The sequence below is a fragment of the Cygnus olor genome, chromosome 12, assembly GCF_009769625.2.
Source record: "Cygnus olor isolate bCygOlo1 chromosome 12, bCygOlo1.pri.v2, whole genome shotgun sequence".
Taxonomy (NCBI): domain Eukaryota; kingdom Metazoa; phylum Chordata; class Aves; order Anseriformes; family Anatidae; genus Cygnus; species Cygnus olor.
Genome location: NC_049180.1, coordinates 9,959,833 through 9,974,779, shown reverse-complemented (window position 1 = coordinate 9,974,779; position 14,947 = coordinate 9,959,833). Strand labels below are relative to the sequence as shown.

General features: G+C 45.3%; 1 protein-coding gene across 5 annotated transcripts in view; it reads right to left on the bottom strand.

The window, feature by feature from the left end:
• LOC121076532 (WT1 interacting protein) overlaps positions 1–14,947 on the bottom strand; it is a 78,960-nt gene that overhangs the window by 27,615 nt on the left and 36,398 nt on the right. The window contains exon 3 of one of the 5 annotated variants that reach the window (XR_005823565.1): positions 6,766–6,832. The exons of 1 other annotated variant lie outside the window; for it this stretch is intronic. Coding sequence is in view for 2 of the 4 variants with exons in the window: in XM_040570923.1 (XP_040426857.1) it covers positions 2,088–2,175 (88 nt within the window). In the remaining 2 variants the exon portion in view is untranslated. Of the gene's footprint in view, positions 1–1,814; positions 2,022–2,087; positions 2,197–6,765; positions 6,833–14,947 lie in introns of those variants that run through there. 3 more of the 5 variants (XM_040570923.1, XM_040570926.1, XM_040570924.1) reach the window with 3 other exon arrangements.

Sequence of the window (14,947 nt, the reverse complement as noted above, 5' to 3'; positions counted from 1 at the left end):
AGGCCCAGCAGGCCCGGAACCAGGCAAGGGCACACCTGGCCAGGGAAGGAATCTGCTGCCAGAAAAGAAAACAAGAACTGCTGCCCTGATGCCTTTACCCAAATAGAAATGAAGGTGCTAACAATAAACTAACGTAAAAGTAAGGGAAGGAAGAAAAGGCAAGAGGTCAGAATGGCTTTTTAAAGGCCATCTTGGCTCTGCCAGTCCTGGCCCGGACACAGGGCCTGCTGTCAGATGGTGGAAGTGAAGCGGCCACTCCCAGGCCGCAGCCTGGGCTTTGATGTGCTGAGGCAGCACCTCGCCGTGCCCACACACACTGCCTGCACAGGTGCAGGGCCAGGGCATTTGCTTCAGGTGGTGAAGCTCTGGCCATCACCCTCACCACACACCCATTATGGTTAGAGGCAGCAGAGATAATTAGGGACAAATTGTGAACTCTGTTGCTGGAAGGATCTCTGCAGGAAAGGAATGCCCTCAGCAAGGGCAGGCATCAGCATCTCCTGAGGCACGGCAGAAAGTGAACGAGAACCCGTGTGTCCTGCTTTAGGTCCCAGTGTGCAGACCCTGGCAGCATTCAGGTTGCAGAAGGACCAGGTCCTTCTATTCTGTTAGCACAGCACTCTGGCAGAAGTCAATGGTCCAAGGCTTCCCTGACCAGGAAGGAGTAGGAAGCCTAGGACCCAATGCAAACACAGCAAAAAGGATGTTTTGGACTGGCTCTCAGCGATGCCTGTGCTATCAAACGTGTTTGGCAGCTGATTGCTGGGTGACATGAAACAACCTCACCTCACCCAAGCACAGCAAAGCTGCAAGTCCCTTTGTCAGCCACTGCACAACTTGTGGGCCACTGCTCACTGATTACACATGGCGCAGCAAATCCTCCAACCTGCCAAACACAGACACCCAACCTCCCTTTCCACACAGCTGATGTGGTAAAAAAGTCTGTTTTATATGCTCACAGAGCAGCACCTTTCTGAAGTGAGAAAAAATACCATTTTCCAGCTGAAAAAAACAAGCTGCCTATTAGGGAACTGACTTGCCTAAACTCATAAAGAAAGCGAGTAGCTTACTCACATGATAATTACTATTATTAGCAATAATTAATATGATTGACAGGCCTGTTACCTTAGAGGAATTTCATTCAGGGATAGCGCAATAATTATCTCATAAACAAGAAGCAGCAAGTTATCACACAAACAGCATGGCCTTCACTATTTTGGCTTCTACATACTGTGTCTTACAAATAAAGGCAAAAACACACATTCCTTTTGCCCTCCAGAAGCATTTGCTGAACGACAGCGTTGCACACAGTCAGACATGAAGCTGTGTACCAGTGGGTGCAGGGCCTGGTAGGCTGGGACAGCTGCCTGAGCTCCATCAGCCAGGCAACACAGCTTTACTTCTTGAGGTACTGGAGTACCTCCGGGCCTGTGCAGCACTAGCCTGTTCCATGGAGCTGTAGCCTATTATTGTCAATCAAGCAGAGATTTCAAGTTTTTTCAAAAACTCGCATTGCTTTAGCCAACTGAGTCAAGTGCCTGGCCAGCTAGACAAGGTAAAGACATCCTGCCCACTGGTACAGAGAACCTGCTGCTTGGTTTTCCTTGGAATGACTGAGCACAGCCAAGTCCGGGTTACTATTTGCTTTCATAATAGTGAAACAAAAGTCAGAGTTTCTAACAAAACTTGAAGCAACTTGCAGATAGCTCATTATAATAATAATGAGCACTTTTAATGAGCAGCCTAGCAGAGGGTTCACAAGTATGGGGTTTCACAAGCACTGTGCTTCTTTCCTCTTTTAGCTGGATACCCACCTTGGCACATCCGCCCTGTCAGACCAGTTTTCGGCAGCAGCAGGGAAGAGGCTCGGTTTCAGACCCGACCGGAGCAGCAGCGGGTCGGCCAGGACTGTGCAGAGGGACCACACAGGTCCAAAGACATGGGCAGAACACCGCCCAGCCTGCAGCCCAGGCACAGACATCAAACATCAGCTGTTACAGGGAAGCCCTTCTTTCCCTGAGTGCTCTTTAGCCTCGCTTACTGTAGAAAACAAACCTTATGCACTCAAAGTGACAACACCTGCCCACCTACTAACTTGTTGATGAGGTAGAGAGCTCCAGGATAACAAGGGTCCATCACATCAGGCAGAGACCTTCCCAGTGAAGGAGGAGACATTTCAGGTAGACACTCTACTACTTAGTAAAAAGTAAGCCGGAAATTACTCTGTTCCAAGGAATGATCACAATCGGTGTTTGCAACCAGGACAACAAACATCCAAAAGAAAGCACTCTTTTTGGAATGTTCTTTTAAAATATAAAATCAGGAAAAGCTCTAGATCTTTAACATATATTTTCACATTTAACCAGTTTGAAAGTTTCTGGTATTTAAGTGTGCCTAATAATTACTTCCTGCACAATTTTTATGTCCTGTGTGCTGCATCTAAAAGGAAGGAACAGGAGAACTGGTGCTTTAGCAAGGGACTCAACTGAAAGATTGGGCTTGCAAAAGGAAAAACGACCCACAGTTGACATATGCTGTCCACAACTATTCTCTCCAGTCTCCACAACACTTTGCTGGGTGGTGAAAACACACCAGCCAGGAAGCCAAGATGGGGTAAAACTTTTTCCAACAGTTTCAAAAGCTGCTCCAGGCCCTCACGGAACAAAATGTGAATCAGACCGGGTTTTACAGTCTCAAGGAGAAGCTCCAAGTGCTGAAAATGTCCTGCTCCTTCCCCAGCAGCGCTGAAAGCATCTTCAAAGCCCTTCTGGCCGCTGCTAGCAGTGGGGGATTTGCCTACGGGGAGGTGAGTTTATCAAGTCACAGCCTTCAGTGGTAGATCTCCAGCCTCACACGGGATGATGCAACCAAATCAGGGGCCGACCCCCCCTCTCCTTTGTAGAACAGGAGATAGCCACGTCTCACTGTCACAGCATGGTTATTAGAGCTAATTACTGTTTGCAGCATGCTTTGAAGTTGAAAAGTGCCAAGCATTATTATAATATTTTAAGTACTTTGATGATTAAAAACATGCAACTGTTGGGTAATAATCATGATTTACTAGTATTGTAGTGTAAGCAAGTTCATGTGAGAAGTCTGCATTGTCTCAGTGGCTGACGCTACTTAAAAACAAACAGCTCCCCTCTGACATAATGGGAATGCTGCAGCAGTCTCAGCCTCGCCTCCCAGATAACGCCCGGCGCGTCCCTGAGACTACCAGCGTGCTGAAAAAACACACCGGCACGCTTCCTCGCCATCAGGAGCTCCGCTGGGGTATTTTAGATACATGTGCCTCTTGTAACTTCATGCTGGAAGGTTTCAGCATTAGGCGGGGGGAACAAAGCGCAAGATGACTAATAATATCCTTTTTATTTCTCATGTTACAGCTGTATGGAACAAGAGGCCTGTATTTTACTCAGAAAATGTAATTAAAACCTCCCGGTACAGAGCGCAATCGAAGAGGTCGGCTGTATTGCTGCTAGAGATAAGAAAACTTCCTTCGTTAAAGCAGAGCTAATTAAAAGCCTGAACAGCCAAAGCTATCGCCACAGAATATTATTTGAGTACCTGCTATTCCTGTTTGCTGCAGACATGCCTGGGTAGGTCTGACCACACACGAGCACAGACCTCGCCTCTGCCGCTGCTTCTCCCATGGGGGCACGGCCCCCCCCGGCCCCGCGCAGGCAGCAAGGTGCAAGACCAGGCGGGCGCTGCCCTGCTGCGGCACCTCTCCACCAGCTTCAGGCACAGCAGCGGCACTGAGGACGTGCTCAAGACCCTGGCACAGCCCAGCGCTGCTCCCAGGAACCTTGGTGAGGATTTCCACACTCTCAAAGTTCTGGTCCACAACTCATGCGGCTTTCTGAGCACGTCAGCCCCTGGCTCTTCATGCCTGACTGACCAACGGATTGTGCGTATCTGTTTTATTTAGCGATGTTAAACATGGACCTAATTGCTTGTTAACAGCTTCAGATGCCATCTCTGCAGCAACTGATGGGACATCAGCATCATTATTGGTCTTATGTTAGCATCCTAAGAGAGCCTCTCAAAGCATTCAGACGAAGTGAAATGTAAATATAGAGGAAGGATTAATATACAACATTTGTTCAAATATTTCACAGCTCCTTAAGAGAGAAGGGAAGTTCCCACATATTACGCCAGGGCCCCATTTGAGTGAAACCAGACTAGTCACAGGTAGCTGAGGCCGAGCAGCAGTTGTGTTTGCTTGCCTGCTGTCCTGCAGCCAGAGCTGCCACTACAAGAAATTCGTCACCTGTGGGTCCTATCACGAATCCTGCACCAGGACAATTGGTGCCAAGAGATCTGTGCTAGGTGCTGCAGACACCATCACGATAGCACAGGATGCCACAATGGGGCCCCCCGTCCCTAGCATTACACTGAACTTTCGGGTGCAGATGCTGCAGCTTTTCTTGCCATGCAAGGTGCCAGCCACTCTCTGAAGAGCATGTGTGCACTCTCTGAAAATACACTGCCACTTAGTTTGCCTTGTGATAGCTTCAGACAGATTCGGATTTCAAAAATGCCAGGTTAAAAATTTAGGTATGCATTTTAGCGACTGAGAAGCAAGGACCAAGAGAACCCAAACGTTGAAAGGCGAACGCAATATCCAGCATCTGATCTGTTCTCTGTAAACCCTGAGGCCAGAACACTCGTATGTCTGAAAAGCAGAAGCTAAAAATAAAATCAGAAGCTGACACTTCAAGAGAAATACCAAGTTTTAGAAACATGGAATAAAACCTTGAAAATATTAAAAACCAACAACCCATTTCTGTTACATCCTCTACCAGTTATCACAGGATAAAACCGATGCTGAATTTCATCCAGGAGAAGTATTTTCTTTCACTAAGTAGAGGAGACTCATCTGTCCAGGAATTAAAGATGTGCCAGAAGAAAACAAAAGCTTCCAATACTTTTTATTTATTTGTTACAGTTTCTCCTTGACTCACATTTGAGTTTGGGCCTGCAGTTCTCCACCCCTCCCTCTGGTTTATGAGGGAGATCTGCACAGGGATTTTCTTTCCTTGGGGTTTCTGCTACTCCACCCACTAGAAAATGGGGAGCACCAAGGCTGCTTTAGCTCCTGAATAACTGTTAATTACATTTTTCTTCTTCATCTCCTACAGGGGACTTGCACAAAGCCACCGAGCAACGTGAGCACAACCTCTCCACAAGTAAGAGCCGGGTCTGCAGAGCCCCGAGCTGGACCCGCGGCCCCAGTTGTGGGGTGCAGCCGCGGGGCAGAACCTCTTTGTACTGGAGAAGGAGCCACCGCGCAGAGCTGCGCTCCAACTTCACGCCCTGCAACTGGGGTGGGTGAAATTTCCATCCCCCCCCCCCCGCCCAGTCCCCTCCTCACAATGCTCAGTTGGTCGGGCTTTGTGAAAGGAGGGGTGAATTTCTAGGGCTTTCAGGGTTTTTAAGACAGAAAAAAAAATCAATGCCAAATTCCTTTGAATAGAAGATACTGCGTGTTGGCAGAAGCCACTTTTCACAGACTGCAGCCGTTTGAAATCTGAAACACTAAAAAGTGGCTACTGTGGATGTGCTGTATTCTTCTTTTCAAAGCAATCTGGCACACAATTTTGGTCCCCGTTTCGGGACCCAATCCTGCATTCCTTTCACGCTCAGACTCCCATTGACTTTAAGGAATGCAGGATTGGATCCTAAATGTGTGCTTTACTCACACAATAGCTCCTCATGGTTACGATCTATTGAGAAAGGCACACTTTAAAAACCATTTGGAATTGCAGGCTCATCCACCAGGCCAGAATGCTTGTAAAGATCTTCCATTATTTCAGGAAAAATGCTTGGTGTGTGAATTACACACACACATACATTCACACATTTTTCTGGTTTCAAGCTGCAGGCACAGCTTAGCTTGAGATGCATCAAAATATTTTGAGCTGGCCTGATAGCTAATAAAGAAACCACGTGTAAATTCAGTTTTCAAAAAAAAAAAAAAAAAAAAAAAACAAAACTCCAGGGAAAAAGAAAACACTAAAGCAAACATATAAGCAGCTGAATCTTTAGGACGGTTTTTCAGAGAACATTTGTAAAGCCTTTAAAGACCTGCACTGGCTAAGACAAAACAGAGTCTTGCACTGTTATTTTTGAGGATGCTGTAGATTGAGTTACGAGGCTATTACGATGCAAATCTCAAATGTACAAGCTTTTTACTTGGCCATAAACACAAAACAGTATACATTGTCCTTTCAGAAGAAAAGGTTTGCTGCTAAAATAGCAGAAGCCCTACGTAAATAACCAACATTCTTTCTGACTGAGGTCACTGACTTGGCCTATTCAATTCCGGGCTAGTCTGGGATTTGACAATCTAAGCAGGGGAGAGGCCCTTTCCTTTTTTTCAAAAGAATGCTGGGATTTTATTTGAAATTTAAACTCTTGCAAACAAAAGGTGGCATCGTATGCTAGAGGCCTATGAAGGTGGAGTACAGGATGTGTATTGTTTTCTCCCTTTACATAGATTCTTTTGGGAAAGAGTATTCAGAGTCTGTGAACAAATTCTAATCAAATATTATCATCAGGTAGGCAGAAATAGTAAGATATGAATTAACAGCTTTAAGAGATTAGGGGACATACTTTTTAAAAATATGGGTCCAGGGCAAGTATAAAAATTTGTGTGATAATTTAAAATAATGTATTTAAAACATCTTTAAAATCTTAACTGAAAATCCCTCCATAGCCTAAATTCCTATACCAACTCTTATTTGTATGCTAAAAAATTACCTCTTGGTGCAAATTAGCTGTGACTGCAAAGTAGCATCCTTTTCCATCTGTCTCAGGTTGGTCTGTCCTGAAAAGGCAGATGGCAGTTAGCAGTTTTTCCTCCTGGCTCCTCTTGCCCTGCTCTTGTCTGGGCACTCACAGAAGTACCCCCCTTGAATAAAACAAGGACCAATTCTTCTTTGTGCTGCTAACCAGGCTCTGCGCTGCCTGCCGCAGACAGCTATGCTAAGCTGACTTTGCAGCTGGTGTAAACCGTCACAGCATCACTGAGTTCATCACAATTTATACAAGCTGCAGACCTGTCCCAAGGTACTATCTTCACCAGAAAGAACTCCTGTCTTTGCTATGTGCTAGCTCACATGTGGTAAAATCCAGATGAAAACAAGGCACTTTATCATTTTGATGTGTTTGTAGCTCAAGGTAAACTCTAGACTCTCTTCTGCAGTTTACCTTAACCTGCCATGATGTCAAAATGAAAAGCTTCATTACCTTCTCTCGGATTTTGCCTCATGTCAGCTAGCATGCTGAAGAGAACATCCTTCTATCCAGAAAGCACCCTGTTGCTGCCAAGAAGCCTTGCATTTGTGCTCATAGGTTGGTAACGTGTCTTGCTCTGACCACTGTGCAGCACTCATCACCACCAAAGTCAGCAAGCCCAGGACTGGGTGGAGAGGATGTGGAGGTATGTTTCTGCCCAACCTAGCTGCGTGACACCAACTGTCAGTCTCCAGCAGGACTATGTAGATAGATAGCTAACATCTTTTGTTACCTTGCTGGAAAACTCCACCTTTCTTGGCAGAGTATCCACAATCTCTGTGCCATGTTTACTCTACTGTGGAATTCTCTCTTCCTTTCTCTGTCCTCCTCCTCTGCTGTCAGGTTATTTAACCAAAAGGTTACTTAATGCTGCAGGGACTAGAGGATCTCTGACCTTGGTATTTGGGCAAAGTGTTCCTGTGCAGACCATATTATAAACTTCATAGATACTTTCAAGCTTCCATATAATTTGCAGAAGTTAAAATTTGGCAGATGTTTCCTTTCTTTCCCCACTTATGTATTTATTCTATCCCATACCACCCATCAATTCCAGGGTTAAGGCATAAATTATTTCCATGGAGCTCTGACAGATGAACTTACGTTTAAAAGGAGCTGGTAAAAATGTAAGCCAAGCATGTATTTAAAAACAGAAGTGCAACAGCCTGCAGTGATCTAATAGCTATTTTTGGCCTATATGTATTAACTGATACATTAAAATATATTTCTTTATAAGCTAGCAAGCAGACACACTAACAGAGAAATGTAAAATAAAGCTCCAAATGTACGTGAATTAGGATTATTTTTTAGGGCTGGGTTCACAAATGCAAGTAGCATCATAAACAATTGAAAAGTGACACAGATCACTGGGTAAAAGCCACTGGAGGCCTTCCCACCACCCAACAAGCTGGAAGGGAAAGGGGCATAACTCTGCCCCCAAGGTAGCTTCCGCTGGGGGAAGCTTTCGTGGCTCCATCACAGACCCAGCTTGTTATCAACAATGAATTCAACTTTTCCAGCTGCTGCCTGTGAGCCGGGACTTAAAAGAGTACTTGTCTTATCACGCTATCCCAGGGGTCCCAGTGTCAGCCCATTCTAAGGCAAAATACATCCATCACCAAACCCCAGTCTATTCCAGGCCAAGTCTTCCCAGCTCTGCAGGACACAACCTTCCCAAGCAGCCCTGCTAGCCGTTACCCACGGAACGTGGTGGGTGGTTTTATTTAAGCTCCACTAAGAACCACCGCAATGGCAGCAGCAAGGATCCCTCCAGCACAGCATCCTGTCTCCAACTCTGGCCAAGAGTGGAAGCTAAATGGGAAAGAGCCTTAGAAGGAGGGCTCACACCGGCTGATGCGTTCCCAAGAATAACCTCTCAGCTTCCAGCTACCAGCACTTAAGGCCTTCCTGCACCGTGGGTTGCATCAGAACTATTATGTTTAATAGCCTCGCTGGACCAATCCTTCTTTAATTTGTCTAATTCCTCTATGAGCTCATTTATACTCCTGGCCTCCACTGTCCCTATGGCAGTGAGTTCCACAATTTCATTATGCATTGTATGAAGTGTTCCTTTTTGTTTGTTTTAAACCTCTGCTGATCTCAGCTTCTGGTGCTTCCTGCAGAATGAGGCAGCCTCTACAGCCACCAGACCAGAGAGCAGCATTGTAAATCAAACCCTGAAACTTCAGTCTTGACCTGCACCCAGCAATGGACAAGGTGCAGGCCCACAGACACAGCTGGTATTTTTATCTAGTAGCCTTTTGAAACTCCACTAAGGCCCTCATTGTACAACACAGAAGTGGACACATACGTGGAACTGATGGTCCCTGACTCAGAAACTTCTCGCTGCGCGCGAGCTCCCTGCGGGAGGTGTGACTAAGCCACCACGTTCTGCATGGCCTCAAGTTCAGGAACTGTCTTCATGAAAAGTGAACTGCTGTACTCCACACTAGAATTAATTTCTATGGGAATACAGCCAAAAGAAGAAGCCACTGTATTCCAGTAAAACTAAACGGAGGGAAAGGAAAAAAAAAGGCATTTAATCCCTTCTGCTATCTGGACATTCAGAGCAGGAATCTACCAGAGACCTGACAACTACCAAAAGTTAGGTGAATGAGGGCACTGCAGACCCCTCACCATTGCCACCAGTTCCTTCTTGCAAGTCCTTATTCTCTTTTTCTTTCCAGTTCAGCCTCAACTAAAAATCATAGCTTAGCCTGGCTCTGAAGAAGATGATTGGAAATGTGATCAAGAGCTGGTACAATGAAACGAGTCAGATGGACAAATATCACCCCTGCACCAAGCGAGATGCAGCATCACCTTCTCTCCTACCAGTTTATGCATAAAAGTATGCTGAACACAAGGAATGGACACAGCCCAATCCTGTTGCAACATGCAACAGTGCCTCAAGGGAGATGAGCAATTTCCCTAAACTATCTTGAGTTGTCTCAGAGAAACAAGAATGGATTTGCACAGAACAGTTTACTTTCTTCCTCCCAGTAGCATCGTATGCGTCAGCACCTCGCTGTGAGTAGCATCAAAGGGTGCTGCTGCTGGACCTAAACACGCTGGTAGTGCTTGAGTCACATCCAACACCAATGGCACCCATGCGTTTGTGAAACGAAGCTCACAACGCTCACATTCTCATTCCAAGATAAATCTCTGCAATAACATGAGATTATTGAGATCAGCAGTGCCTAGAGATGGCATCTTGAGCAACAGCTTAAATTCTTTTCTTCATGTGATAATGGAAGTTCATCATCTGTAAAAGGGGAACTACATACATTCTGTCTGAGCACCAAAACTACTAAGAAGTCTTAGACAGGTTAGTACTAGACAGTGGGGAAAAATCTAAATACTCTCAGGATGACAAAGCATTAAAATGTTCTGCCAGCCCTGAAGCACAGTCTTTGGGTTTAGATTACTTAGCAGGAAGTTTGAAAGAACTGGACAGAGAGACAACTCTTCCCTTGTTCACACTAGTGAATGATTATACTGATGTTAATAATGTCACTCCACATTTATTCTGCATGACTTCAAACAAATCTTGCAGTATCTTAGATGTGTTTTGGTGACACTCTAGTATACTTTGCTGTTGACAATATACAATTGAAAACTATAATTGTACTGAATTACTGAAATGAAGAGGGGCTTGCCCAGCCAATTCAAAATATAATCAGAAAACTGCCCTCCCAAACGGCCTGTCCTTGATATTTTGTGGCAGCCTGACCCCAGTTTCCTGCACAAGGTCACATTAAAACTAAAAGCGCAAGCAGATTCCAAGACAGAGCGCTGAATAGGTAGGACTCCTGATAACACACTTGCTTCTTTTGGAACTCAGGTACAATAAAGATATTGTTCCTTTAATGCTTAGATTTCCTTTTAAGAAGTATGTGAGGTTTCAGCCAATTCTCCCCAATGATTAGTTCAGGATGAATGTACTTAACTCAGGATTCAGCTGGAAAGAGCCCAAGTAGATGCAATCAATTTTCCACTAAATCCACTTCCTTCCCCGCTTCCCTACCCAGCATGAGACATCAGCTTGCCACTACAGCCAGTGGTGACTAAGACGATGAAAACCTCTGCCTTCATCCATGCTTATATCAAACTTAGTTATTCCCTCTTTTGATTTTCCCTGGTTTTCTGTTTTCTCATGTCCCATTCAGTAGCCCAAACCTTGGGCTGGAAGACTTTGGGTGGAAAGGCAGCTATGGAGCAAACCACAGACACATTGGTTGCTATAAGCACCAAGTTATTCCTTATTCCCGTACAGAACCAGCTGTAGAATTTCACTGATAAATGGCAACTTTCCCCTTTGCACATCATTTACCCAAGGTTTTACTGTGCCAGTTCTGTATGCCTGCATCTAAGCTGTCCTCTCTCCCTGTCTAACACCGAATTATCTTCACCATCATCGTGTAAATGCCACAGTACTTCTGAGATATTAGCCACTGGTCACTTTATTTGGGCCAGCCCCATACACCACTGCCTGAAAAACAACAGGGATGATTTGCTACTAGAATTTTAAAAAGGTAAAAGACATCTTTTCTTTTTTCAAAATCAAGGCTTAGAAAACACAATGTCTGGCTCTCATCTACATGCCTTCTTAAAAGTTTAAGTAGACAGCTTCCAACCTCATTTCTCCAAGTGTATAAACTCTCCTTTGTTGAATAACTTGCAGAAACAGCAAAAGAAGTCCTGCTGACTGTGTATTCCTCTAGAACAGCAGTCTCCAAACTTTTTAGATCGTGCTGCCCTATCATTAAGAATTTTTTGAGCATGCACCCCTAACGTACATATACTTGTTCATAAATTATATAAAAAGGCTATGAAATTCTAAGGTTTTCTTCCTGCAACCCAGTAGATCATTTAGCACATACCCCCAGGATGCATGCACCCTACTGCTCTGGAAAACACTGGGTTGTTAATACTGATCCAGCAAATTGTTTCCATAGGTCTGAATTTACACTGCTGTGGTTCCTAACATCAGGAATCCACTGACTCACTCTAAGCTATTTGCATTATTTCCAGGAAGAGTTTTGCAGGGACCGCAGTTGGAAAAACGACAGGGCAGTGTATCCAGGCAGCCAGCAAGGTAACTGAGGTCCTATGACTGCATCCCACCCAATGTTAGGAACATGCCATACTTGTGATTTCAAATGCACCGATAGACAACCATTTACACACAGCAGACAGTAATCAAAACCGATTGCTAAATCCATCCATGGTTTTAAATCGGTATTAATCAGACGCCTTTGCTCAGGTACAATTAAAGAGCTGGCAGACCTCCTGTCAGCAGCTGTATTCCGCACGCAGGCAAGCACTGAGTCACCTACACCAAGCCAGCCATCTGCGCTGGCAGACACCAGCAGTAACTGGTGATTTTATTTCTTCTTACAGGAAAAACTTTAAAAGTATCTTTCCTCAGTTTCTTTGCCTATTTCTTGCCTAGCTCATCATTCGCTTCCATCGTTATTATTCCAAACAGTGCAAATTCACAGGACTGTGGCAAACAGAGTCGAGGCTTGATAGTTTTAGGCAAGAAAAATCAGCCTGGGGGCTTGGGTGGGGGGAAAGGGAGAGAGAAGCAAGCCTCAGGAGGGAACCAGAGCAGGGAGCACTGCAGGAGGCAGGCAGGGTGCCGGGACAGCTGGGAGCCTCTTCCTGAACACGGCTGGGCTGCAGACGAGGGATGGAGGAAGAAGCAGGGGAGGGCAGGGCTAGGTACCAGCCAGCTGAGTCATGGGGGAAGCAGCAATCAGAGCAGATAGGGAGGTAAGGATGCGGTTGGTTGGGGCCCTGAGCAGAAGGAGAAGGAATAAGCATTTTTTTTGGTGCATCAATAAAGGGAGCTCGTGTAGACAAAATAGCAGGATGGTGCACAAGGCAGCAGGGTGAGCCCTTGCAGAATGCCCAGCTCAGATGCCTCCACGCCACCATCACTCCATGCAATGAACAGGAAGAGGGAAGAGAACATTTGTGAGACATGAAACCTGTTCTCATGAGCCTGCTGCTAATGCCACGAGGCAGTGAGTGCTCTCAGGGGACTCTGGAAATGATTTCACAAGGCCCCAGTAACCTCACAACCAACCAAGCTTACCATGGGGTTTGAACGCATCTCAGAGGCCATGGCTCCATCAGCAGCCTCTCCTACGCCCTCCTCTCCAGCTCCTCCCAGATTGCATGAGGCAACAGGAGTACTTGCAAAACGGCTCAGCAGAAATTCCTTTGCAAGCATAAACAATGCTTACTACCTCTGGTAGGCTTCCACATCTCTTTAGTTCCATCACACAAATTAAAAGCTAAATGCAAACGTGCTGAGCTACACCTTCACCTGTTACTCTGCTCTGTGGGACGTGGCACAGAGAGGTAGGAGCAGACTTTGCCATTTCAGCTTGGAGGGCTGTCGTTCTGTCACCCAAGAACAGCACTGTCACGGGCGAAATGCTGAAGCGCCTGAGCCTCCACGGCCCCAAATGACAGTAGCAATTCCTCTGGCCCAGGGCCACAGACCTGTTCCCTGAGCACTAAACAGCCGCAGGAAGAAGAGGAGGGCCAAGTACCAGGTACTTGCACAGAGCATTTATTAGGGGGTGCTGGCCCCAGCCAGACCGCTTCACCCTCAGCAGCCCAGCACCAGCTCGCAGAGGCGCGCTGATAGCGCAGCGTATCACATTGTCTGCTGGCTGCGCTCAATCAGATACTGGTCCTGCGAACTGCCAAATAGAGTCAATAATCCTATAAATGGAGGAGCACTGAGTGCAGACTGGACATTGGCCATGAGGGAGGCCATGGTGGGGTTCTGCTTCAGGTTTGTTTTTAGAAAGGAGTTATTGCACCTAATTCAGCACTGGGGGATTGAGTTTGCAAGCATGGAGATTTCTTATTTTTGTGCCAGTTCAACACAAGGCACCCACAGAGAAGCTTCACTCTAGTAAAACAGGAGTTTCTCATTAAAACCATAAATTAATTCCTTACTATTTCTGGCACTGCATTCATAATTAAAATTACTTGCTTTTTACACAAGAACAGGCTCACCTAGGGAGCACTGTCAGTGTGAGTGGAGAAGACTCCTGATGCTCTGCTAAGAGGTAATGCTGCTCCCCACAAAGGCAAAGGTACTTCGGCAGTAACCAAAACTGGATTTGGCCACGAACGATGATAAATCTAAAAAGTCCCAGTAGAAGTTCTGCTCAAAGGCAGGATTTTCAGGAAATGAGATATTTATTGGAATGGGAAAAAATGCTTTCTGGGTAAGATCAAATATACCAAATTTTTCTCCTGCTCTGTGTTTGGAGTGAGAGAAGCAGAGAGGAAACCCTACCTGGGTTATAACCAAGCTAAAGTTTCCTGAAAAGTCTAAGGATGGGAGATGACATCCACCACTGATAAATAACTCTGGAAAGTGACCTATAGAAGTCAATTTACCAGAACCAAGCTGGTTGTTTTATAACCAGAAGTTTATAAGCAAGCAAAACATTTGGCTCATGTCAAATACCAGGGGTCACCGAAGCACTTTCCTTGGTGCCCAAGGACAGCCCACTGCAGCTATAATCGGCCAATCCTCCCAAGTCCCGTCAGTTAAATGAGAAAAAAATTATGGTTGTTTATGTAGGCTTTGCGCCAAGCCCGTTTCTCTGATAAGCTTCTCTGGTGCATTTGTGTCTCACATCCGATTCAGAGAGTCCTCCAAATACTGGAAACAGCATTCCTTGGATACTTAAATTAAAAACACAATGTCAGGCTTGGACAGGGGAATGGGAACCCATGCACTAAGGGCTCTGGGAACAGTGCTCGGAAAACAGTCTTTTTTAAATCTTGCATTAGTCCATGTATTTAATGACATATAATCCTCAAAATATTCTTTCACAAACTGTAAATATGCGTTATTTGAGAAAGTAATTATTTTCAGTAGTATCTGCAACAGCTGTATGGCTTGGATGCCAGATACTACAAGTGGTTCCTCCCACAAATGCATCTATTTGTGATATAATGATTTCGGAATTTACATAACTTGTCACTGAACTGGTACTTCTAACTCAGGATCTCAAATTCTCTTCAAAATATTAATGAAATCAGCCCAGTATCACTCCTGTGAGATAGGCAGAAATAATCAGCCACATGGGAAAAGTCAGACAGGTTAAGTGAT